Source organism: Haliotis rubra, unplaced genomic scaffold, assembly GCF_003918875.1.
Source record: "Haliotis rubra isolate DU_JTF1 unplaced genomic scaffold, ASM391887v1 Scf39, whole genome shotgun sequence".
Taxonomy (NCBI): domain Eukaryota; kingdom Metazoa; phylum Mollusca; class Gastropoda; order Lepetellida; family Haliotidae; genus Haliotis; species Haliotis rubra.
Window position 1 is genome coordinate 448,171 of NW_025767068.1, and position 27,373 is coordinate 475,543.

Here is a 27,373-nt window from a genome sequence, read left to right on the forward strand (position 1 = left end):
TCATCATTCTCCTGGTTGTGCCTTCCAGTCCATATGTCCACAACAAGGCATGCCCAAGAGAACATGTGGTGTGAACTTTCAATCTCACCCGGGCCTGTGGAAGCTACATGTTTACACTGTCCAATGTATGTTGCTAACACGGAGATACCTTCTGTCTTCGATACTTGATACACGTGTGCAGTACGATGAGCGCAGTCTGGTAGAGGTGTTCGTCTACAAGGTTCGATTCCCACGGACACAAACTGTTACACTGTAATGGGTACAACGTTGACAACATCATCACAATCCAAGCACTTATAATTACCATCTTCCTACTGCCTATACAACCTCGATAATCTCCAGGGTATACGTTCCGATAAATCTCCACTATACCCTGGATGCGTCTACGGCTCGAGTTGATGATTAAATTACCTTCCTTTGCTGGCTCCGCATTCTCACAGGAGCCAATCAGATAAGCCGCCGTTACAACCGAGCTTGCCAGTGTCAACAGAGATAGCGGTCGCAGCCGCGAAAGTTTGTTCGCAGTGCGACTCAGATTTGGGGGGAAAACATACAGACATATTGACAGGTCTGAAATCTTAAAAACATATATGCAAAAACTCTTTCTACCTCTTTCAGAGTACCTCTGCAACAATATATTATTATGTTGCCAAGTTTAATCGGGTAGATAATTGAAAAAGCGAAAGTGAGTTGTGATTGGTACGCTCAACTTCTCAGTGTAGACACCTGATTTGATAAAAAGCCAACCAAGGGAGGTAATCAAATCATCAGCTCGAGCCGTAGATGCATCCAGGGTATAGTGGAGATTTATTGGAACGTATACCCTGGATATTATCGAGGATGCTGTCTATAGGGGCTACCAGATAAATACCGATCATTTAAGCAGGACAGGGGATATCCAGGAGGGGACTCGTCAGGCAGATTCTGGTTAATCCGACGAAGCTTCCTGGGGCATATTTCAATTTACAATGTACAACGTTTGTTATTTACTTTTAGGGGTACAGAGAAACACCACGTTGTACAGGACTACAACAGGATGCTGAGTGAAGGTGTCCACCAGTGCCAGGTACATATTAGTCACAATAGTCTCAGAATATATCGCATACACAGACATTATAGTGCTAACAGTCAGTGATGTCGAACACTCAGTTTGTGTATCTGGCTCGTTGTCTATAGCAGTTACTAACTTTGTGCACCGGGTAATTCAATACGAAAAACCCCGCAACATCCTAATTGTCTGAGACAAGATAAGCGTTAATCTGTCTGGAGATCTGTCAAGGACCACAGCTTCATCATGTCACACGATTTGTGTGAGATTCTGGCACAGCTGTGAGCTAGCACAACATTAGAACTTGACAGACAGCAGCTTAGTGGGTGCACCGACTAGTGGGTAGACGGGGTAGTTGGTGCACCGACTAGTGGGTAGACGGGGTAGTTGGTGCACCGACTAGTGGGTAGACGGGGTAGTTGGTGCGACGTTTGTAGGTAGACAGTGTATTGGGTGCACCGACTAGTGGGTAGACGGGGTAGTTGGTGCGACGTTTGTAGGTAGACAGTGTAATGGGTGCACCGACTAGTGGGTAGACGGGGCAGTTGGTGCACCGACTAGTGGGTAGACGGGGTAGTTGGTGCACCGACTAGTGGGTAGACGGGGTAGTTGGTGCGACGTTTGTAGGTAGACAGTGTAATGGGTGCACCGACTAGTGGATAGATGGGGTAGTTGGTGCGACGTTTGTAGGTAGACAGTGTAATGGGTGCACCGATTAGTGGGTAGACGGGGCAGTTGGTGCACCGACTAGTGGGTAGACGGGGTAGTTGGTGCACCGACTAGTGGGTAGACGGGGTAGTTGGTGCGACGTTTGTAGGTAGACAGTGTAATGGGTGCACCGACTAGTGGATAGATGGGGTAGTTGGTGCGACGTTTGTAGGTAGACAGTGTAATGGGTGCACCGACTAGTGGATAGATGGGGTAGTTGGTGCGACGTTTGTAGGTAGACAATGTAATGGGTGCACCGACTAGTGAGTAGACGGGGTAGTTGGTGCGACGTTTGTAGGTAGACAGTGTAATGGGTGCACCGACTAGTGAGTAGACGGGGTAGTTGGTGCGACGTTTGTAGGTAGACAGTGTAATGGGTGCACCGACTAGTGGGTAGACGGGGTAGTTGGTGCGACGTTTGTAGGTAGACAGTGTAATGGGTGCACCGACTAGTGAGTAGACGGGGTAGTTGGTGCGACGTTTGTAGGTAGACAGTGTAATGGGTGCACCGACTAGTGGGTGGACGGGGTAGTTGGTGCGACGTTTGTAGGTAGACAGCTTAATGGGTGCACCGACTAGTGAGTAGACGGGGTAGTTGGTGCACATGATTGCGGGTAGACAGCTTGATGGGTGTACAGATAAGTGAGTAGACGGAGTGAACGTGCTGAGGTTAGTGGGTAGACTTTCTAGCGGGTGCACAGGTTATTGGGTAGACAGATTAAAATTTGCATAATTGATCATTATGCACCTGGGCGTTTTTGGTGTTTCGCCCATGTCCAACATTGAAACCCAGACTATGAAAAATCTAATAGATAGGTACCCGATAGGATGATTTGTCAATGTTAGTTTACAATTTCTACTCACAAAATAGGCAGCTAGGGTTTTATACACCACTAGGCGCTGAGAGTTCTAAACTTTGGGATCGTGCGGGATATAATATCATGGGCCAAGAACACATTCCTTTAGTATGAAGCGTTCAATTAATATAACATCATTTGATACTTGACATGTAGTGATAACAATTAGCACGAGCCTTCTACACTAATACCTGGCTATTTGTTTGGTTCAGACCGTAATTGACGAGGCCTATCAGTACTTGACCAGCGATCAGCCTGACCATTCCATGCACCAGCACTTCTGTCCGGACATGAACATCACGATGTGTCCAGTGACCGAGTCAAGTCACCAACTGGCCCTCTTCATATATAATCCGTTGTCACGATCGATCACATCATGGATTAGACTTCCGGTCACGCATGCGCGCTACGTTGTCACGGGTCCTGATGGAGAAATACCTGTTCAGGTGAAACAAGAGTATTTTTTGTAAATGAACACAAATATATGCGACCTAAAAATATATGCGACTTAAAAACATAAAGTATGATACAAAAATGTCTTCGTTTTGTTACATTCACGGCAAAGCAGTTGTTGTACTTTCAGGGGGATAGTTTTACAGAGATGAATTGTTCTCATCTGTGTTGACCACAGTGTATATTTAATGGACCTTTGTTTCAGATGACTCCAATTTCAGAGTCAACTTCCAATATCTCAGACCGGAGGTCCGATGCTAAGCTCGAGGCTGTGTTCCAGGCGGAGCTTCCAGCAATGGGCATGGCGAGCTTTGTTCTGCAAGGAGAACCAGGTAGGTGCTTACACACTTGACACCTAATATACTGTATATAACGTTTACTGCCATCACTGTTGCGTGGATCATGGTTCTTATTCAGCTATAAACAATATTCACCATATCTCAAACACCAGCACTTTGTTACTGAACGTCTGTAACAATGTTGGTGATGTTAAAAGTAGTTCCGGCAGACATATACGGATCATGTGACAGTCCGTAGCTATATAGGTATATGTGTTATATTTGTCATTTGAGATCCATACACGTAGTTGTCTATAACGTCTGTTATCACTCCGGCTTGATACATTTCAACGTAATGGGGAGCGGGTATCCCACAGACAGCCGGCCATGGCTGTTCAGGGACGCCACTCTGATAACGACTGAAATCCATTCAAGTCCCGAATAGTTTCACACCCAAATGTACAGGTTTTATGAAATCAACCCTAGTTTAAATATGTAGTGTTAAGGAGGGGCCGAATTGTCTGATTTCTATACATCACTACATCAAAACATCTTCCTTGTCACCGTTGTTATGGAAAAAGCAATCAGAATAACATGGGTACTTTGGTTTATGTCTTCATTGTACATCGTTAGACGCTACCTTCCTATTGCGAACCTCTATACGTGTTATCCTGGGGTCAGATCCCGCTTCCTTCTTCACACGATTGTGGCCGGACAGGCAGTAGTTGTCAATGTTCACGGGTACGTGTCCTGTTCAGACGCCTGCATGGTGCACAGTGGGCAGAGTGTCTGTCCAGGGGACACATGGTCGGGAGTTCGATCCCCTGGGCACCAGTAGACGTTAACAGATGGTGCATGTACTTGCTGGTACTTCACCTGGCGCCCTACTGTTCGGCTCGGAATCCGTATACCCCAGACCCATGCTCTCATGTACAGGGTGGGGTAGCTGGTGGTCTCTACATCGGATGTATGCCTGGAATCAGTGAAGCAAGAACGGCACAGTGTCTGTAATTCATGTCAAAGTGTGTATTTCACAATTAAACTACCAAAAAGGCATGTATTTCATTGTTGGAGCTGTGTGTCACCGCTATGCACTGTCAGCAACAAGCGACCTATTTCTGTGTCATTGTGTGAGGACGTTACACAAAAGAACAGTCATGTCTATGATGAATGCTTGATCGACGGCGAACGACAAGTCATTTCTATTCCCTAATGGACAAAAACAAACATAATGTTTACTGTCACTTATGCGTAAGAAATGGCCTTTCATTTCGAGCTGTGATAGCGTGATTATGTTTTTGTCCACAGAGGACGTTACAGCCAGTAGAGTGGGTGATTTGTGAATGTTCTAGAACTAAGATGTTTTTTTGGAACAGCGCCCTGGGGGAGTATCAGTGGAGTATCATCTACTTTTTACTCAAATAATAACGCTTCACTCCGACGATGAATATATAGGTCGTGGATAGGCCATTACAGGTTGGTTACAGTTGCAGTGTTTGATGGAGTGAAAATCTGTTTAAAGAGGCGGCATTTCTGACCTATTTCTGTAATTCTATATCCACCGGCAGTAATCATGGCTAGGCAACCATCTACAACTGGTTCTGTGTCCACTTTGTGCTAACACTGTTATATTGCTCCAAAAGGCTTCAACCCACATCACCCACCCACTCGATGCTCCAGGGATAAGCTGATATTCCAATAGAATAAATAGCGTTTGAAAATTTAATGAATATGATGAAATTTAATGCGATAGCAATATCCTTGTAAGAGGAACTGTCAAATGCACACAGACTATATTTCCGATGCTCCTGTCGCTACACCTGAGTATATATCTCAAGGTCTCGTGTTGTGTTTCTAGGTGACACTGGCCGAGTCGTTACCACCAGTCCGCAGCTGCCTATGGTAATTGACAATGAGGTCAGTATGTCTTTTGAACAGGAATTAATTCTATGTTTTATACGACCTTGAATGTTTACGAAAGAGGGGTCAGAATAAGTGGTGTGGGTAGGCAAACTATGGTTTATAATCTGCATCACATAAAACAACTATGTTGTGATCGATTTTATATAATTCCAGCTAAGCCCAGAATAAGTCACTGGTAAATTTGGAATTGTACAAATGCTGTACTCGCGAGATTTCTTTACCTTTGGTTCTACCATGTGTATACGTTAAATTGAAGGTAAAGTTTTGAAGCATGCTTGATCGACACGTTTTCTCTTCCAGCACCTCAAAGTGACCATCGATCATGACGGTCTGATATCACAGATAAAAAACCTTGATCTTGACCTTGATGTCGAACTCAAACAGGAATATGGTTATTATGAGAGTCGAGTCGCTCCACGTGCATCCGGTGCCTATATATTTGCCCCAAGGTCTAGTGACGTCAAACCCATTGTAACGGAACAGCCAGTTGTTGTAAAGATCTTCAAGGTAAGTACATGTACAAACACGGCTGTACAAGACCGGGTACTTGGAGATGAGTTGGATGAGGATGGGGATCGAATCATATGCGTGGGGAGAATGCAAGTGAGGGGAGTGATTGGGGTAGGTCCCAACAAACCCACGTCCGTTCACATACAGTATTTGACACTTCTACATAATGACCGCCATGTGCATTGTGTTGGTAGAACATGATAACATGACCAAACGTGTGGATAACATGTGTCAAGACACTGTTTGCATGGAATACGCAATATAGTTGTTGATCTACAAATTGAAGTAGTGGTTGGATATTTCACGACACTAAAGGTTCTATTATGTGATCCACTGAAAAGGAAACGGATATTTCGGTTGTCAAAGTGGCCTGATGAGAATCTCTCTGTGACATCGATTCTTGCAAGAAAACCAATGTTTGACCAATTATCCTGATTAGCGTGGGATCTCTGCCATACGTATTACTTATATATCCACATTAAGCACACTATGCTGTACCTTCTGACCCCAGGGTCCCGAGTCGATAGAGGTTCACCAAAGGTTCAACGAGTACGTATCACAAGTGGTCCGACTTTACAACGATGCGGACTACCTGACGCTGGAGTGGACTGTCGGCCCTATCCCCGTTGAGACGTACGTCAGATGTTGGATCACTGATTCAGCTGTTACCTAGTTCCAGTAATACAGTTACCGCCATCAATCTTTGTTAATCCCCAGTATAGAAGTCACACTGATGGCAGAAACTGAACCATTTCGCATTTGTTGAACGAACCTTTCTGTTTGAATAATCAAGTCTTTTATGAAAACGTTCCAAAATATTGATTGAATTTCAATAATTTTACACTTACATGAACAGCATGAGCGATATGATATCTATTTCGATTAGTTACACAAAAGGTCATAAACACTTCGATAAAAGGATTTTGTAGCCCACTATCTCAGACGATCCTCTTTTTACAGATAGTGTACACTGTTTACGGATAGACTTAATTACATGCCATAATGATTTCATCTGTTTGATTCCTCACAGAGACCATGTGGGCAAGGAAGTAGTATCTCTTTTCAAGACAAATTTACAAACGAATGGAGAATTCTACACTGACTCGAATGGTCGCGAAAACCTCAAAAGAAAGTAAGTCCCAGTCTGTTGCTGTATGATGTTAATCAAACACAACCAGGTCATTAATTGAGCCGGTTTCTTCATTGGAGCGCACTCTCTTATTGTCTGATAAACCGTGCTATTACTGAAATATTGTGACGTACACTTTAGATTCAACTGAATCATTGTTAGAGTCTCGAGAAAACAGTATAATGCACTGTCTGGGTTAAAGAAAAAAAACCTACACGGTTTACTGTAATTATGTTCAAGGATGCATAAACTAGCATTTCAAACATAGTACCAGATAACAGGATTAGTTAAGAATATAGGAAGTCATCTTATGCCTTTTCATATTAACTTTACGTATTTCTGTTGATGGGTTTACACACAATGAAATATTAATATTACTATAAACGGCCATGTGTATCGAGGCACACCAGGTCCGGTCGTGTGAGGCACCACAATCCGGCCTTGGGCAGCCAGAAACCTCTGATCGTGAGTTCGAATCCCGGGATTCCCCGACTATGTATCTAGGTTTGCCAGCACCAGTCTCGTGCTCGTGGGTTTCTCTAAGGTGGTAAACGTCGTTGACCTGCATTACATATCTTTCCCAGCTCTGCTGACACGTCGTCAGGGGCGAAGCTACCATTATGTAAAGCTTTACAACCTATCGGGCTTACACGAACATATTGGCTTACTACGCGCCTGATCATGGAGCATCTGCAATACTGTTCAAGTGTGGTGGTGTGGTGAGAAACCCATATCACTAGTTTTAAATTATTCACATTTAATTGAAATACTACTTTGCACGCAGCCGGGATACGGCAACGATATATTATATTTGATAGTCACGTCATTTTGCAGTCTTCAAATGATCTCTTACAAAACGCAATACAGTGAAATGGATTATTTTGAATTGACGCAATGTGCGTGTGTGCGGCGAGGAAGAGGTTTGGGGTTGTGGGTTTAAATGACAGTTCTGTCTCTTAAGATCTTGTCATACGACACATCAGGGTTCAAAGAAATCACTTAACGTGTCAATTCACAAATGAGGGGAGATAACTGCTACCTTCAGCAAGCTATAATTTCCCTGTGCCTAAAAAGTCGTGGAAAGTGGCAGCGCTTTGGGTGTAAAAAATAGGCTTAAGTTTATTTTACTGCGCTCGGACAGGCTGGGGCCACCGGTGTTTATCAATACCAGTCATCCAGCCTTATGCTATTGCGTACACACTCATTCCTGATGGAGTGAATATAGTGTCTGGAGAGGGGAAGGAGTTGATGATTCCATCCCCAGTCCTCGTCACACCCGAAGACGCGTTACTTGTTGATACATTTGCCTGACGCGGGTTATTGTGGCTAGCATCGTAGAAACCGACATGGGTTTAACGCAAGCAGCTGCAAGTTTAACCCCCATCCACATACGGTGTACATGTTGTTTTTAAGACTAACATACTACTTCCCTGTTGACTAGACGTGACTACCGGGAAACATGGAACCTGGACGTCAAAGACCGAGTGGCTGGGAACTACTATCCAGTAACAAGCAGGATGTTTATAAAGGTAAACCCTGTACTGCCAGTGGCTTAATTCTGGGCAGTTTCGACTGATTCTATCAAATTAAATTATCAGAATGATACAAAAACTGGATGAGGATGTTGGTGGGTTCCAATATGCTGGGACTAAACGTTAAACTTATACATAATGAATATTGTTACAGATGCGAGCGGTTAAAGCGATAAACTTGGTATCACCATTCAGGCGACTCACCAACACTGACACTATCGACCCCACCCCCACCCCACACCCCTCACTCAGGTATTGGGTGAGAATTGGGTTCGCGGCTGTCGAAAGATACCACTAACGGTCCCTTTGAGACTGCATGTGGTGTTTCAGACCAAGAGGCATAATGCAGATTGTGTACTTATGGTGACTTGAGTAGGACCTAAGTAGCAGTGTCGTTAGCAGTAGAGACACTTGAAGAGCTGTCACACATTCTTTTCTGCCTTAGGACGCTGACCGTGACGTCCAGGTGACGTTGTTGACAGACCGGTGTCAAGGTGGTGGCAGCATCCACGACGGGGAGATGGAGTTGATGGTAAGTGTTGTCGCTGTACAGTGGAGATACTGTGTCAAGAGTACTCTGGTAGTTAAGGTGTTGATGTGCAAAGTTACGTCTTTTTCACGTTTGGATCCGCTCGTCGTGGTGTCCCTTATTCGTTGTAATGTGAATAGCTGAAACACCCTTCATAGCTGTAAAACCAACTCACTCACATATGTACCCATCACGGCAAAAGGCCTTACATTGATGCTGTTTATGCTATACTACTTTCCTGATCACATAATGAACATTTTAAGGTATATGAAAACCTAGTGTAGCTAAAAGCAATGATTATGGTGACTCTTCAGGCGGTCCGAAGATATGGGCACTATCTGAAGGAATCCTTATGCACATTGATAGGCCATGTTGTAGGTACATCGCCGGACGCTGTTTGACGACGGCCTTGGGGTCGGGGAGCCCCTAAATGAGAGAGGGAAGAATCGCCAGGGGCTCATATACAGGGGTGAGTTGAAACAGTCGACAAGAGTAAAATATTTGCAAGTCCAATGATAACGCTGACAAAATAAAGTGTTTCCTGACTGTACCCGAGTGTTTGCCACCAGGCAACAATGTACTTTCCACGCATTCCCTTTGTCGTCAGATTTTATGAATGTTATGGGCCATAACTCCTTCATTTTTCAAACAATACTTATACCATTGTATTTCACGAACATGTCCCCCATTCAAATAGTTGTCATATATTATGTGTATTAATAACATGTACTCCACGTCCCATATATTAAAATACATTTCGTGTAATGAATGCTATTAACCTGATATGTGATAAACATGACCATTTTCTTTGACATAACAAAACTCGTCTGACTTTTTCAGGAACTCATTATTTGTATGTTGGTACGAAGACAAGTTCTGCTAAATTCCAACGAGAAAAAGCTCAAGAAATCCACTTCAAACCAACACTGTCTTTTATACCGTTAGATTCTGATAAGCGAAACAGATGGGACACGGCAGAGACTATGGCGGTGAGTGTTCTTATGAATTGTTCTAGCGATTGTATGATCTCCAAGACAATTTTAATTTGTAAAGGCAATATTTTCAGAAATAGAATGTCCAAATATATCATAAACAACATCAGTTCCCTTTACAGTAGTGAACTATGTGTGTAGTGAGAGGAATCTCCGCCGAGAGAGTCTACCAGAGAATCAGAAATACGTGCTATAGTCTGTTTGCAGTGAAAACGTACCGATGAATTTCACTTTAAACAAAAAAGTAAATCAAGTTAAGTGAAATTAAGATTGCGAATCCTCATAATTTTACCTTGCCAAATGAACATTTAAATCTCAGAATCTTTTTCAACGTATGATAAAAGTTGTTTAACAAACGATCATAGATTCAAATCGCTATTATTGATTTGTATTACAAGGGGGTGAGCGCAGTAGATGGAACAGTGAAACAAATGCACGTGCGGTACGTGATGAGCGTTAACTTAAACCAACACTACTTGTTCTCGATGTTTCATTTAAAGTGCATACCCCTTGTAATACAAACCAATAATAGTGATTTGAAACTATTATTGTTTGTTAAACAACTTTTATCCTAAGTTGAATAAAATTCTGAGATTTAAATGTTCAATTGGCAAGGTAAAATTATGAGGATTCGCAATCTTAATTTCACTTTATTCGATTTACCTTTTTGTTTAGAGTGAAATTCATCGGTACGTTTTCACTGCAAACAGACTATAGTTACTGTCTCAAGTTGAATGATAGATCGTAGAACCAGCTGACAAATGACGCAAATAATACACACAGCCCTTCTCCCATCCAGTGGTCAGGGCTGAAGTCCAGTCTCCCCGCCAACGTGCACGTCCTGAGTTTGGACTATGTAGAGGATAACAACACGGATGTGCTTCTGTTGAGACTGGAACACTTCTATGAGAAGGGGGAACACCCTGAGCTGTCCCGACCCTCAACAGTGGACCTGGAGGTAGGTGGATCTACTGATACTGTTGACCAGGAGGTAGGTGGATCCTCGCTGTCAATCTTATAATGTAGACGTGGAGGTGGGTGGGTCTTCGCGGTCAATCTTATAATGTAGACCTGGAGGTGGGTGGGTCTTCGCGGTCAAAGCCAGACTGATCTTGGCGGCGATCTGTAGATCGAGCAGTAGGTGGAACTACATATACTGCAGACACATAGGTCTGTGATGTCTGACCTGGACCTAGATTTAGGAGGAAGAACAAAGTCAATCTGCCTCTATAATCCATAGCGTAGGTTGACATACAAGTACGCCATGGACACGCTCTAGGTAATTTTCTTTGATTAGAGACGACTCGCTCCTTCTTTCTATCCTTGTTCACTAACAAATTTAGCAAGTTCAATTAAATGTTACACGAAAAAGCAAAACTATGGTCGACCTCTCATATGAGATATCTGTGAATGAGGACCTACAGCTGTTTCATATCAATTACATGAAGGAATTCGTTACCCTTACTTTGTGTAGAAGATGAAACGGTGATACTGTGCAGTGCTTGTTGGGTGAATCTACAAGACCAAGCTGACTGTTCTCATGTTTTGTTACAGAATCTGTTTGGTGCCTTTCAAATAGTAGGAATAGAGGAGCTGAGTCTTGGTGCTAACTTTATGGCTTCACACGTGAAGAGGCTGAGGTGGAGAACAGAATCTGGGCTCACTCCAGAGGAAATAGGTAACGTTGAGACGGGTCGTTATTTGTCACCACGGATACCGTCGTGACAGTCCATCGTAACGGTACATTTGTGAAATATATCCTGAACCTTATCCTGATACGCCGAAGTGGCAACACTCTTGAAATACCCCCATGCTTAGTGGATCAGTGAACAGGATATACACTTCAAATGACACACTATATACCATTATATCCTAAACACATAGTAAAGGTCTGATAAGGAAACATTAAATGTCATCCTGCTTTAGATGTTAAATTTAAATGTACCTCTTCCATTTCCTGTCTGTCTCTCTTCCTGTATCAGTGTGTGTGTTTGTTAGTGCATGTGTGGGTGTTATACTCGAGGCACAGTAGTCTAAACCAGACAATCAAGTGATTGACATCAAGAGTCCCCTGTTCCAATCTTCACGAGAACTTGAGATACAATGGACTCTGCTTGTTCCGATGCTTGGAGACACATCGTTATGTGGAATATCATATTTTATTTGTGAGCATTTTGTACTTGCAGGTGCTGCTGTAAAGTTGCAGTGGGACCTCCCCCTTCAAGTGACGCTGAATCCGATGGAGATCAGAACATTCCACATAGAAGTCGATGATCAAATCAAACATTCCAAATCATTTTTCAAAAATATTTTCAGGTAGCAAATGTTGCTCAATGTGTAATATTTATTTTTATTTACTGTGATATAATATACATATACAAATAAATTTATTTATTTTATACCTACTTCTCTTTCATCAGTTTTTGTCAGGGATACACTGGTTTAACGCCGTCTTGAAGAGTATTTCAGTTAGGACTCAAACCGGCAATCAAGCTTCTAATTCTCAGCATCGGAAGATAGTCCCACAAATGTTCAAAGGGATATTGGGGATCTTTATGGGATCTTTTAATGTTAGATGGCGTTGCTCTGCAAATGGGCGATCGTGGTGAGATCTAGCGTTGCCATCCGGAAACTTGACGACCGTCAAGGGGATGGTTATCAGCATGTAGGACGACGGCGTGGAGTGCCCCGCGCTGTTATGAAATCAAACTATAGTCCGTTTGGCTCAAAAGCGGACCGATGAATTGCAATCTAACTCGAAAACTAATAAACATTAAATACTCAATGAAACGCTGATCATAATCAAAACATCATACCCACTCTGAGGTTTTTGCAGAATTTTTGTCCTAAAAATAAAAAAGTTGTTTAACAAACTATCATTAAAATATTGACACAGTTCACTATTTGTTACGAGGGAGGAGTGCAGAGAAAGGGACAGCCAGGTGTTCGAGAACGGATGGAGACGGCACAGCACAGGTTAATGAATAAATAACTTTGTCTGTGAACGTGCTTCTCGAACACCTGGCTGTCCCTGTAATCAACTGTCTGTGGGTGAAAGGGGGTCTGTTCCACGACGGTATCGTCACACGAAGACGTACACTGCAACCCATGTGAATTGATGAGCCAGAGGTTTTCTCGGTAAGGTTTATTTACAAAATACATCACTCACACCTGCACACAAACAGTTAAACGCCATTGTCCGAGGGTGGCTCCGTGGCGGGGCCGGTGGTGACTCTGAATGTCCGTATCTCCATTGGCCGGAGGAGGATGGGAAACGGTGGGGAATGGACGTCACGGGAATCGGCGTATTCTACAATATAACACGGAGTCTTGGAGACACAGACACACTGCTTCCTTACATAACTGGCGCTATAAGGCAGTGTTATCAGCTGCAGCAGTGTTCCACCTGTTGTACATTGTACCTGTGCAGTCAGCTGGGGCAGTGCTGTGCTGTATTTAGACTTGTGTTACAACCTCGCAGACATCTCCAGTCACGCTGAGAACAATGTAGATTGATTTGGATAGACCCAGAAGGTACCTATTCCACAATCATCTGCCTTTTAGGGGTGTATAAGGGGAGTTAACTCAGCATTACCTAGTTGCGAGTTGGATTACTTTTTTAATGAGAGGTGACTATTCTTACTATCAATGTCTCTATTGCTGCAAACACTGCTCTTCTACTGGACTGTATCTGCACAAATACTGGCACACAATATTGTACTGCCATTGTCATACCTCTGTGTGTGTGTGAATTAGTTAATTTTAGAATACAATTGTATATTATAGTGCATGTGTTTGTTGTTTTCACATCTCCTTCTTTTACGAACTGTTTCCCTGTCAACTTTAAATTGTCAACTTGGGAATGAGTGAGTATGGTTTTACGCCGCTAGTAGCAATATTCCAGCAATATCACGGCGGGGGACACCAGAAATGGGCTTCAAACATTGTACCCATGTGGGGAATCGAACCAAGGGCTTCAGCGTGACGAGCGAACGCTTTAACCACTATGCTACTCCACAGCCCTACTTGGGAATGAACCCGTCACAGCAGTTATACTTGGTGCAGGATCAACCTGTCGATGTGTTCTTCATTTCCAGTGATACCAGATTTATTACACGGAATGTATAAATAGTCGCGATCAGGCTAGCGATAATGGCGATTATTGATTCGAGTACTGAGAATGTTCTATGTGCACACTGTTGTTTTTAACGCTTATGTCAGCAGTGACATGTTTGCCGAGGGTGTGTTCAGTTGTCTCCCGCACAAACCGTCTCACTCTGACTATATCATACCTCAAACCCGAAACAGACCATACTATCCTTACCGCCACTCCTACCTACCTACCCTCCTACTTGTGTGATGGGATATCGCCAAGCCACCCATTCCCCACCCTCCCGTCACATACTGCTAGTATCGTCAGTGGCGTTCCACACATCTCATCCTGGTGATGGGATATCGCCAAGCCACCCACTCCCCACCCACCCGTCACATACTGCTAGTATCGTCAGTGGCGTTCCCACATCTCATCCTGGTGATGGGATATCGCCAAGCCACCCACCCACTCCCCACCCACCCGTCACATACTGCTAGTATCGTCAGTGGCGTTCCACACATCTCATCCTGGTGATGGGATATCGCCAAGCCACCCACTCCCCACCCACCCGTCACATACTGCTAGTATCGTCAGTGGCGTTCCACACATCTCATCCTGGTGATGGTCGAAGCCACCCACTCCCCACCCACCCGTCACATACTGGATATCGTCAGTGGCGTTCCACCCACTCCTGGTGATGGGATACCCACCTCCCCACCCACCCGTCACATACTGCTAGTATCGTCAGTGGCGTTCCACACATCTCACCCTGGTGATGGGATATCGCCAAGCCACCCACTCCCCACCCACCCGTCACATACTGCTAGTATCGTCAGTGGCGTTCCCACATCTCACCCTGGTGATGGGATATCGCCAAACCACCCACTCCCCACCCTCCCGTCACATACTGCTGGTATCGTCAGTGGCGTTCCACACATCTCATCCTGGTGATGGGATATCGCCAAACCACCCACTCCCCACCCACCCGTCACATACTGCTAGTATCGTCAGTGGCGTTCCACACATCTCATCCTGGTGATGGGATATCGCCAAGCCACCCACTCCCCACCCACCCGTCACATACTGCTAGTATCGTCAGTGGCGTTCCACACATCTCATCCTGGTGATGGGATATCGCCAAACCACCCACCGTCCCACCCACCCGTCACATACTGCTAGTATCGTCAGTGGCGTTCCCCACATCTCATCCTGGTGATGGGATGGCGCCAATCCATCCTGGTGATGGATATCGCCCACCTACTCCCCACCCACCCGTCACATACTGCTAGTATCGTCAGTGGCGTTCCACACATCTCATCCTGGTGATGGGATATCGCCAAGCCACCCACTCCCCACCCACCCGTCACATACTGCTAGTATCGTCAGTGGCGTTCCACACATCTCATCCTGGTGATGGGATATCGCCAAGCCACCCACTCCCCACCCACCCGTCACATACTGCTAGTAGCGTCAGTGGCGTTCCACACATCTCATCCTGGTGATGGGATATCGCCAATCCACCCACTCCCCACCCACCCGTCACATACTGCTAGTATCGTCAGTGGCGTTCCACATATCTCACCCTGGTGACGCCACACACCCATCCGGGCCAGCCCATTGTCTTAATCCACACACCCTATCAAAACAGACCGACCTACCCGGGTAATGTGACATGTCAAACCGACCCACACGCTACAAAACCTCAAAACCAACCAGCCTCGAACTATGTGACTCACCGAGTGTCCCGCTTGTGGTGGTACCATCAGTCGTGTTCCACTGAAGCCGCCTCACCCTGGTAATATTGTGGTCGGCCCCCAGACTCAGCTCCCGTACTGTAGTGATGTCAAACCTGCTGAACAGGTACTGAAATGAAGCAGTTCACCACAAGCCTGTTAGAGCCTGGCACACGGTGTGGCAAAACATCTCGGTTTCCTTAACACGCCACGAGAATAGTCTTGTTCTGAAACTTCTAACATCAAAACCTGGTCATCCAACATTGGAACTGGTTGATTGATTCTCGCAGATCGGATCTGGATCAACCGTAAACCCTTTCCAAGCCTTAGAACACATATTCTACCGACAAACATTACGAATTTAAGAAATTGGGTTACTTGTCGTGTGTAGATATATTTTTAGCAGGAGATGGTGACAATACTGTGTAACTTGGGTCCTTGAGAAAATGTCAACTCTTTGGAAATTTGGGTGAAGGAATGAATTGTCTTAATGGCGGTTTGTTATCGTAGCTGAGTTTCAGTTCCGTGGAAAAAAGTCCACATTGGTGCCAGACATTTGTAATTACCACTTTGAAGCAGCCCAGGAGTAACGGTGCTGACATTTAGTATTGTACACCGTTGGGAATAGGGTCCGGAAACATTACATCTATAGAAAGGTAACTGACAGCTCCTTACAGCACTGTGCCACGTGTACTCATGGTAGATGGTGCGGCATGCTAGACTATCATATCACACTGTACATAGTGAATGACAGCTCCTTACACCAGGAGGCCCCCAGGGTACCTATGGTGTAATTTGTCCTTTAATTCACGATGACACATTTGCTGGTATACGTTCTGACAGTATGACATAGTCTAGACACGTATCGGTTGAATTAGTACAGGCCGGCAAACAGCTGACGTCTCGGTACTGCTGATTGCATGCTGGGCTAGACAGGAACAGTCGTGAAACGTAAAATTGATGTCAAAATTGGCATCCAACTGTGGATGTTTTCTTAAACCAACCTGCAGAGTTACGGTCGCTTCTTCCTCATCTTCATCTGCTTCACCGACTTCCAGAAAGTTTTCCAGTCTCAGTATCAGGGTGTCGGGATCACCTGGGGTCTGGTCAAGGGTCAGCAGGTGAACGTTGAACGGAAGAGGGTTACGTAGGCCTGAAAACTAACCACACGGGAAAACTGACCATCAGAGTTTTAAAATGACAGCATCGGTGTTTTTACGAATCCTGAAGTTTAATCTACTTTAGCCTTTAATTCTGGATGGGTTTTTTCTGTGAATGGATGTTATTGTACGTTGCAATCAGCAACATGTACGTTACAGAAGTCTCCGCATCCTCAAGAAGCAGAATTGAAAAAGACATCATTAACGGCGTTTCAGAGTATGTTCAGTTGAGCACCACAGTAGGTATTTCAGGTATTTCAACAGTTTTCACGGCGTGCCAGCATACTAGGCAAGGACAGCCCAAAGAAATACATACTATAACTATAAATCATCATAATGATAACGTATCTATTTTCGAATTCCCGAATGCAGGATCCACGTACAAAAGGACTAGCTCAGAACAGAGAACTAAGGCACCTGATCTGTGAAGCGTTTATCGTGAGATGTTTACCGAGGTGACGAGATGGTTGGTGGTGGGTGGATCCGGCTGCATGAAGGACACAGTGGGAGGGTGGTGGACCTGGAGTCCCAGGGCTCGGTACTCTCTGGCAGCCTTGGCTATTGTGTTGAGGAACACGTAGTGTTTACCTGTGGGGAACATTAGGGAACAGTAACTTGTCCGGAGAGGTGACACTGGGCTCAGCATCAGGATCAAGAATATTTCACTGATACAGATACGTGCATTAGTATCGACCTTTACCCTATCCACTTCACTATGGGGGATTGGGGGTGGGGGCAATTATAACATTTCAATGCTCGACGAAAGGTCACTGTGTTTGTGCGCAGTGATGCGCAGATGACAAACCAATGATTTTAGTCGGGACGAACCGAGGACAAACTGAACACAAGGATGACATTTGAGTTGCGAACTTCAGGCCATTTCTATGGTGTAAATGCCCACGACAAAGGCACCATCTTCTCCCTGACCTCGTAAGACAAGTCCCCTCCCGTCCTCCCCGCGTTCATTCAGGGGTTCCTCCACGCCAAGGTCATCATCCCTGAACGTCCGCCGATGAACCTGGTCCACAGGAAGAAAAAAAACATCACGTAAGGTAATGGTCTACAGAACATTGGCTCAGTGCCTCCAATTCACAACCCAGAATCTGGAATATTTTAGTGGATATATTGAAGATTTAAGACTTCTGATAGTGAAGCTATACTTGTTCAGAAGTTGCCCTAGTGCACCCTGTTCCTGGAGTTGATGTGCCTGACAGAGAAAGCTCAGTATTCCATCATAGCAGACAATATACACAGGCTAGACCGCTCTCAGCCTAAGATCAGAGGTTGTACAATACGTCCTTATCATTCTGCATGTATTAACTACAATACTGTCCATGCTTTCAGGGTCGTTTAAACCAAATACACAACCAGGCAACACCCGGACATCACGTTAACAAGGTATTCTGTTGAGGAGAAAGGACATTTGACCAAAGCACTGTCACCAAGTATGTCCAAAGAACTCCGACGGCCATCCATGTGAACATACTGGCAGGTTCAACGGATGAGACTCCTTCATTTGCAATCGTTTAGAGATGAAGAGACATGGTCGAGAATGATCCAATAGCAGGACGACTTGCAACTGTCAACACTAGGGAAATGTAGGACACAACTATTGACTCTCTACAAGTCACATAACCAATACCGGTACTGTAGGTTGTTTCGGCCAACGATAACATTCTGGGGTGAGGTGAGGTGAGGTGAGGTGAGGTGAAATTGGGTTTAACGTCGGACGCTCTAACCACTACAGATAACATTCTGGGGAATGAACTAGGTATGACAAAGAATTCAGAACACCAGGTTCCAAGTTTTCTTATTTTACATCTAGCTGATTTCGGTCAGGCATTTGTGTCCATGGATAGGTCATGAGTTTACGTCTCTCAACCAGAGACTGAACAGTCAAAGGATTGGAAACATTTTAGCGATCACTCCTTCGAAGAGTGAAAAGCCAGTCATAGTAGCTGACAAGAACCCTACAGGACTCCAACAGGACTCGTACAGGAAGACTACGTTCCGAATGTCATACCTTGGCCCGATAATTGTATTACGTCCATTTGCTGGCTCCACCTTCTCACAGTAGCCAATCAGATAAGTCGTTACAAAAGAAGCCGATACCATTCAGGTCAAATGCCAGAAGCCCACCATCAAAACAAAGATCAAGGGTATTGCATTCTACCCGCTTATTATGCACTTCTCCACCAAGCCCAGTCAACTGTATAAATATTCATATTATTTGTGCACTGAATAAGCATAGCAAAAGACCTTGTAGCACACTGTCGCACTTGCGTTCATCGGGGTTTAATACGTCACGCGCAACTCCGGTGACTGGGCGCCAGGTGTTTGATTGCTGATGAGTTCATTTTTGGGTGAACGTCTAGTGCCAGAAAAAAAGGTCGCCCTGGCCGACTTTTTACGATGTGCGTCAAGAACAGCTACGTCATTAGAAGCAATGAGAGTCCTCTATCGGTTTGAATAATGCCATCCAAATGTCAGATCATCAATTTACAGAGAGCAATAAAGTTCCTAGATCCGTCTGAATCAGGTCTATCATATGTGAGAAATTAGTAGTAAAACAAGTCCACAGGATTAACTCTTGCCCAGTTCACACCGCAGGAGCGGTGAACGGCAGGAAATATTTCATAGCATGGAAGTGAACGATTTATCACACGAGAAGTGAGCAGGTTTTATTTGTTAGGTATAGGAAATTGTCAATATCTATATTTGTATATACCACATTGTCCCCAAACTTCATGCCGTAAAATAAAAGACATGTGCGTATTCATACCAAATATCTTTCCATTCCGTCATTATAATAATAATAATAATAGTCCATTTATATTGCGCGTTTATCCATGCAGATTGCATGCCCAAAGCGCTGACATATTACCACTGGTCAACGAGTACTGAACACTCCATGTGGAGAATACAACCGGTCGCCTGTCAGGCGCTCAAGGTTCAAATTCAGACTACCATCGTATCATACCAGGTACCCAAGTTTACTGCTGGGTGGACGGAGGCAATTTTGAACAAACTCACTTGCCTAAGGTGAGACCACATGCGTCACATGTGCTTCGTTGTGGGGCAGGACTGAAGTCCTAGAAACTCTCAGGAGTCAAGCTGCCAAACACGGTCACCCATCCGAGGACTGTCCGCGACCAAAGTTGCTTAACTTCAACTGATTGTGACCTGAGCTCTACGCACAGGACCACACACCGCCACTTTATACAAGACCATGAGCCTGCAGAACAATGTTTAGCTTCGGCTACGTTTCCGTAAAGATGCATAAATATGTCACAGTTTACGGTATCATTCCTGTATAAACGACAAACAAATTACATCATCATTTAGAGTAATTATCGAACTATCTTTGTGCCAAATTTGGATGCTTAGTTTTGTACCATTTTTGGGCTTTCATCCTCGAAAGACCACACACCATCAAGCGGTTAGTGAGCGATTTAAGAACATCATGGTAAACTATGTCATGTCGAACTCTAATTTACACAGTAAACGCTTACGGTGGTTATTCAATAGAGTTTCTAGTGACAAGGTGTGCTGTACTGCCCCAAAGTAGTGTATTCACAGAGAAACAATATAGAGACATCCGTATTTCAGTCACGTAATGCTGAATCAACTTGATCATTCTTTTTCACCTTGTTTTGTATTACATAGTAAATATTTTTCTTATGTACGGATTCTCTCAGTCAACTTCTATAACTGAGTAAAAGTGGCAGTGGTTTGTATTCTTAACTATTGTTTCAACATGATCATATCAGTCGCAAAACCTAGATACAGATACTAGCTATAGAAGTGAGCGGCATCACCTTGGACGACTCATTAAACGAGACACATACTCACCCCCCTGTGAGCACGTCTACACCAATCAACAGCAGTGCCGTGAAAGTGCGGTTTCATTTATCAGTTCATCATCTACACTCTTCACAAAAAGAAACGCATAGGTGATTTTGAGAATATTGGACTCCTGTAGCTGCGGCAAAAACAATACAAATATACTATTTCTTTCCAAAACGTCATTTTTGTGCTTCAGCGCCAGAACGCGGCAATTTTAACTTGTCCCCTTGTTTTAGAAGTGTTCGAAGAAATATTCGCTAATACGTCACTAAGAAAACATGCAAAGCAAAATGCACGTGCAAGTAAGTGGAAAACCATGGGGTATCGATCATTATAAAAAGGTAAACGTTGTGTTTTTGCCTGGAAAAGATGACTGACTGACTGATTGAGTTTGGTTTTACGCCGCTTTTAGCAATATTCCAGCAACATCACGGCGGGTGGCAAAGATGAAATCACCATGCCACGACTTAGTGCCACCAAGCGAAACATCGCCATTATAGGCCGCCTTGAAGCTGGGGGTCGCAGTCTGCCCGACATTTCAACGTTCATCAGAGCACCATATCTCGCCTTTGGGATCGTTTCCTGCAGACCAATTCCGCCCAAGATCACCCAAGAAGCGTCCGTACAAGAGTTACCACCAAGCCCAGGACCGCTACATCCGGGTTGCTCAGTTGCTTCATCGTCTTGCCACAGCCGTGGAGATAGTCTGTCTCACAGTCCCTGAACCACATTATTTTCCCCACTGCCAAGCCCTCTCGGCAGTGCTAAAGCCCTAAATATAGCAAGTCTAGATTCCCTCAGGTTCTGAATCTCTGGTCTCCCTAGGGCTCCTTTTCAATATAAATGGGCTTGTTTGTTACTATCAAAATTATATATATTCAGAGACTAAGCCTTAGTCTACCGTGGAGACTGCACAACGCATCCTTGGCTTGAGAAAACATTCCTACCAAGCTGTCTGGAATCGATTGCGTGGAGTGGGAATTCGACCAAGAAGGCCAGATGTCGCCCGTTTTGAGTAGGTCTACCGGTATATTGCAATACGCCTTTAAACCGATACCTATTGCAATGGTTTTTGTTGTTGTTATCTTTATGGTTTAATTTCAAATTCATACAGACTTCCATTCACGCTGACGTTTTCAATTGTAATTGATGGACAAAACAGCATACTTTACATACAATACATTTTATAAAGAAAATACAATCCTTCAAAATCAATTCGAAATTCGAAATTTCTGTTATCACAACCATTGAGTTATTGTTATGCTTTAGCATGTGTAAAATAGGCTCTGCGTGTACAATCAATGTCACTCACTGTCAAACACTTAGGTTGATGATACATCACAATACGCATCGGAATACGGGTACCAGAATCACAATATTTTGCAATCTAATTTATCAGCCCTAGTTTTGAAATACTTCCATCGGCGCAGTCGCTTGCGATGATGTCGTAGAGTCCTGAACTGGAACCTTAGAAACCGGAGCCGAGTCTGGTTCAGTGATGAATCGCGATTTCTGCTTTACCGGCGAGATGGAAGACAGCTTGTTTACCGTCGGAGAAATTAACGTTTTGCCCCTAATTGCATTCGACAGGTCGACAGATTCGGTGGAGGCAGTGTCATAGTGTGGAGTGCGATATCCAGCACATAAAGATCTGATTTAGTGGTGGTTCAGGGGAATCTGACAGCAAGTCGGTACATCAACGACGTCCTTGCACGTCACATGCTTCCGACAGAGGGAGTTGTTCCACCATGACAACTCTACTTCACCTACAGTATGCGTTACGGTCCGCTACCTTGCCAATTCTAACGTCAATGTCTTGCCATGGCCTTCCCGATCACCAGATCTCAACCCGATAGAACACCTATAGGATGAACTCGATCGACGTGTACATCAACGTCAAAATACGCCTCAAACACTTCCACAACTGGCCATCGCATTGCAGGAATAATTGGGAAGAACTCCGCAAGACTGACTTCGTCGACTTATCCAGTCTGTGCCGAGACGGTGCCGAGCAGTAATTGCTTCCAAAGGAGGCCAAACAAAGTACTGACTTTGACGCCATCTTGTGCACTCAAGTGAACAGAAACAATAAAGGCTGATGTTATGTTAGCGAGGTCTTTGTCTCTATATAGACGTGTGGATTTTCACCTTTTTACCATTGAAAGTACATGAAATAATTGCTCTTAAACTAACGCAATAAATTCTTCTAATAATGGTTTATGCGTTTCTTTTTTGAAGAGTGTATTTCTTTTGGTGTACATTGTGATTCGTCATCCTTTGATACTAAACTGAGCTTTTCATGTTCCTTAGAGACAACAATTTCTTTATCAGTTTCATTTCGATGATTTGGCAGATATTTTAAATCTTTTTGTACTTATTTGAGTTTACCTGTAATGTCACCTACACGTAGTTTTAAAATAATATTTGTCTTCTCTGTGTGAATGTCATTACAGTGATATATAACCCCACTGAAGTCTTGAAAAAGTTCAGAACAGTAGTAGTATTGATATGGTGACATTTCCGTCGTTTAAACAGCCCATCTGAAGAATTGAATACTTGATAGTTAGTGGTAATGCTGTATAGCAAATTGGATGACGAGTTTAGGTTGACCGTATATCGTTAACCAACAGAAAATGAAATCGTTCACCATGGCCAATTGTCTGGGTTCTTAAATCGTTCACTAACTGTTTGATGGGGTATTCTTTCGAGCATGAAAGCTCGAAAACGGTACAACACTAAGCATTCAAATTTGGCACAAAGATAGTTCGATAATTACTCTAAATGTTGGTGTATTTTGTTTGTCGTTTATACAGCAATGATACCTTAAACTCTGACATGTTTATGCATCTGTACGGAAACGTAGCCGGAGCTAGACCTTGTTCTGCAGGCTTATGGGCTTGTATAATAACGGAATGGAAAGATATTTGGTGGGATTACGCACATGTGTCTTCTATTTTACAGCATGGATTTTGGGGACAATGTGACCTATACAAATATAGATATTGACAATTTTCCTACACCTAACAAATACAACTCACTTCTCGCGTGATAAATCGATCCTTTCCATGCTATGAAATATTTCCTGCCGTTCACCGCTCCTACGGTGTACAGTTTAAAGAAGGACTAAAGAAGTCACTTCATTTGTCACTTACTGAATCACCTAATCACAGCAGCTGGTATGCCGAACTTCGAGGAAACTGGCCTTATAACAAGACTTTTGTTCAGTTAGTGAGTTTTACGCCGCTTTTAGCAATATTCCAACAATATTCCAGCAATATCACAACGGGGAACACCAGACATGGGGCTTCACACATTGTACCCATTTAGGGAATCGAACTCGGGTCTTCGGCGTGACGTGAGAACGCTTTAACCGGTAGGCTAGCCCACCTCCCCTGTTTTGTTCAGAGAAAGGTACAACTACTTTAACCTCGTATTCATGAAGTTTGTAATGCTGGGAAATCCGTTCTGGCAACCGTTACAGCCACAGGAAATACGATACCACAACAGAATCCTAGTGAATTCAAAAACATATCTTATCATAGGAACGAAAATCTTGCATGCTGAAGTCTTGTATAGTCGAAAATGAATGCTTGAGTATAGGTTTACGCCACTTTAGCAATATTCCAGCAACATCACGGCAGGGAACGCAAATGCATTTTGAGAGTATTTAAGCGCATGGTCAAAGAAGAACAGTATAACTCATAGTAAAACTCGAAACAAGAGCTGAGTACAAGTAAAGGCCCCCCACTTATCTCTGTTATGTGCTGAACAAACATGCTGAAATGACCAGAAACAGGTTCAAGGAACTTCAAACATCGAAAAGTTCTGAATTAAGACGTCATTGATGACAGTAAGCATGTCAAGTTTCGGCTTTGGCTCGTACAACTCATGGCCCATCACCCACATGTGTCAACACGCTTGACTTTGTGCTAGGTGAGCTACAAAACAGTCTGCTTGGTCTCAGTGGCGGACACAGCAGGGGGAATACTGCAGACACTGATTAATGTTGTGTCTGAAATAGGAGATAACGCGATAGATGACAGTTATTTCCAGAATAACAGGATATCATCCACTGGAGACAGTGTCTACCAGTCTTGTTTGCCACGACAAACAAAGGGACATAACTCTTGTTGGCATGTCGCGAGGCAGCTGTTGGAATCCTGAACGCTGCCTTGTATCGCGGCTTAACTGTCACCCGCATGTTTGCACACAGAAGCCAACACGGGCATTCTGCACTTACTGGAACGAAACCACAACGCATTTATAGATATAATGGCCACTTTGGAAAATGTTTCACGTTGTCACAGGGTGGCAACAATTGCCTAGTCTCGCACGGTCTAATAGCTGTATCGTTTGAGTCGTTTCCCTCTCCTATATTTGTCCGTTTTCTGTCGCCGTTCGGGAATGTCTTTTCCCAGTGCTTTTTTCCATTGTCAGAGAATGTTGTTTCCCAGATGTGTAACCGTATACTTGTTTCATGTGTATGTGTTTTATATATAGTTGCTTTCTTTTTCATGTTTAAAAATGTTTTTGTGATTTTGATTTTCATGCATGTACTTGTAGATATTTAGCATGTATTTATGGTTGGGCTGTAACTGTACACATCTGCCTGTAAAACTTTGCCGGTACGGCTGGATTGCTTATATTCAGTGCTTTTATACTTACATGTTGCGTACTGGGTTGGTAGTTATTTTGCAATTCTGGTTTCCCCTATATTTAGAAACACACTTCAGTTTTATTACTAGACTGCTGCATACCCCGGCTGCCCAGGGCAGGGTGTCCTCTATGACGTTCGCGGACATGGATTAAAACCCATCAAAGTTGTCAAAAACACTCGGCCATCTCGAGGCCGATTACGGGCCGTCAACCTATTGGATTTCATTCGATGTCAGGCTTCGTCAGTAAGTAGTTATTGGGAACTGGCTTACTTGGTGGTATAATAGAGGATAACGTTACAGCTAGGGATTTTCATACTCTATACTTCTAGTAATCTAGTAGCAGATTACCAACGTTCCCGTGATTGTCCGGTTTCGGTCAGGAACCTAGGTATTTACTATTGGGAGTCAAGTTAGGTGAGGTACCTTTCTTAGTGATTGTGAGTATAGATATGCAGTCGATCTAATATGCTGTATTGTTGGGATGTTTATAATTAAACAGGCAAAGTGGCAGGAAGGTTTGCTATTGAGACGTTTGCAAGAGAACTGTTGGGGGCCCTCGGTGTTTATTTCACCGCTATTTAACCCAGCCCATGTTATTCACTCATGTGAGTGGTGCGTAAAGTAACGCTCATCTGTTAATGGGTCGCAGCGTATATAATTGGCTGTCAAAGCATTTTTTCAATAACTGTCGCCACGTCTTCAAATGTTACTTTATTCTTGGTTAATGACGCCAAGAGCACATCTCCGTGACAACAGTGAATTCTTCGTCCCACAGGGTGTACCAGCACATAACAACCTCACCCTGCAAGCATACTCGCAATTTAGCTTCATCTGTCCGTTCATGACCTTAACCTACAGTAGACAGCCACCTACCTTAACCTACAGTAGACAGCCACCTACCTTAACCTACAGTAGACAGCGACCTACCTTAACCTACAGTAGACAGCGACCTACCTTAACCTACAGCAGACAGCCACCAAATTTAACCTACAGTAGACAGCCACCAACCTTAACCTACAGTAGACAGCCACCTACCTTAACCTACAGTAGACAGCCACCAAATTTAACCTTCAGTAGACAGCCACCAAACTTAACCTACAGTAGGCAGCCACCTACCTTAACCTACAGTAGACATCCACCAAATTTAACCTACAGTAGACAGCCACCAACCTTAACCTACAGTAGACAGCCACCTACCTTAACCTACAGTAGACAGCCACCAAATATAACCTACAGTAGACAGCCACCAATATAACCTACAGTAGACAGCCACCAACCTTAACCTACAGTAGACAGCCACCAAATTTAACCTACAGTAGACAGCCACCAACCTTAACCTACAGTAGACAGCCACCAACCTTAACCTACAGTAGACAGCCACCTACCTTAACCTACAGTAGACAGCCACGAACCTTAACCTACAGTAGACAGCCACCTACCTTAACCTACAGTAGACAGCCACCTACCTTAACCTACAGCAGACAGCCACCTACCTTAACCTACAGCAGACAGCCACCTACCTTAACCTACAGTAGACAGCCACCTACCTTAACCTACAGTAGGCAGCCACCAACCTTACCAACAGCATCGTACTCACCATCAACTCCATCTGTCCGTCTGACAGACTAGACCCACCCTGACATCTGTCTGTGAGCACCGTCAGTTGAATATTCCGTTCTTCGTCCTGTAAGGGAAGATGATACTTAAAACAGTGGGGATGTAGTCCATCGGTTGGGAGTACATACAAAGATGGGTAAACAAACAGCAATGGTGAGGTCGTACATCAATGAAGAGGTCGTACGTAAATCTGATCCCCGGATGTAACGGCAATGGCAGATAGGACGCGCGCTTGGTGCTGTATTTGTCAGCAAGACAAGTCATCTATTATCTTCACTGCGATGGTAACCCAGATTTTTGTCAATGG

The 27,373-nt window shown here is 44.0% G+C and overlaps 2 protein-coding genes across 2 annotated transcripts in view; one reads left to right on the forward strand and one right to left on the reverse strand.

Annotated features, from left to right (window-relative positions):
• The window catches only part of LOC124286708 (lysosomal alpha-mannosidase-like), a 50,677-nt gene extending 37,956 nt beyond the window's left edge, over nucleotides 1-12,721 (forward strand). The window contains exons 13-26 of the mRNA XM_046723132.1: nucleotides 997-1,066; nucleotides 2,826-3,059; nucleotides 3,272-3,398; nucleotides 5,203-5,261; nucleotides 5,568-5,774; nucleotides 6,289-6,410; nucleotides 6,808-6,909; nucleotides 8,348-8,435; nucleotides 8,884-8,970; nucleotides 9,346-9,436; nucleotides 9,808-9,956; nucleotides 10,759-10,917; nucleotides 11,514-11,637; nucleotides 12,146-12,721. Of these exons, the coding sequence (XP_046579088.1) occupies nucleotides 997-1,066; nucleotides 2,826-3,059; nucleotides 3,272-3,398; nucleotides 5,203-5,261; nucleotides 5,568-5,774; nucleotides 6,289-6,410; nucleotides 6,808-6,909; nucleotides 8,348-8,435; nucleotides 8,884-8,970; nucleotides 9,346-9,436; nucleotides 9,808-9,956; nucleotides 10,759-10,917; nucleotides 11,514-11,637; nucleotides 12,146-12,279 (1,753 nt within the window). The 3' untranslated portion in view covers nucleotides 12,280-12,721. The remainder of the gene's footprint in view (nucleotides 1-996; nucleotides 1,067-2,825; nucleotides 3,060-3,271; nucleotides 3,399-5,202; nucleotides 5,262-5,567; nucleotides 5,775-6,288; nucleotides 6,411-6,807; nucleotides 6,910-8,347; nucleotides 8,436-8,883; nucleotides 8,971-9,345; nucleotides 9,437-9,807; nucleotides 9,957-10,758; nucleotides 10,918-11,513; nucleotides 11,638-12,145) is intronic.
• A 368-nt stretch (nucleotides 12,722-13,089) lies between these two features.
• LOC124286669 (lysosomal alpha-mannosidase-like) overlaps nucleotides 13,090-27,373 on the reverse strand; it is a 35,729-nt gene continuing 21,445 nt past the window's right edge. The window contains exons 22-27 of the mRNA XM_046723073.1: nucleotides 27,047-27,133; nucleotides 17,873-17,963; nucleotides 17,397-17,533; nucleotides 16,790-16,945; nucleotides 15,789-15,915; nucleotides 13,090-13,269 (exon numbers count right to left, since the gene is read on the reverse strand). Coding sequence (XP_046579029.1) covers nucleotides 13,145-13,269; nucleotides 15,789-15,915; nucleotides 16,790-16,945; nucleotides 17,397-17,533; nucleotides 17,873-17,963; nucleotides 27,047-27,133 — 723 coding nt within the window. The 3' untranslated portion in view covers nucleotides 13,090-13,144. The remainder of the gene's footprint in view (nucleotides 13,270-15,788; nucleotides 15,916-16,789; nucleotides 16,946-17,396; nucleotides 17,534-17,872; nucleotides 17,964-27,046; nucleotides 27,134-27,373) is intronic.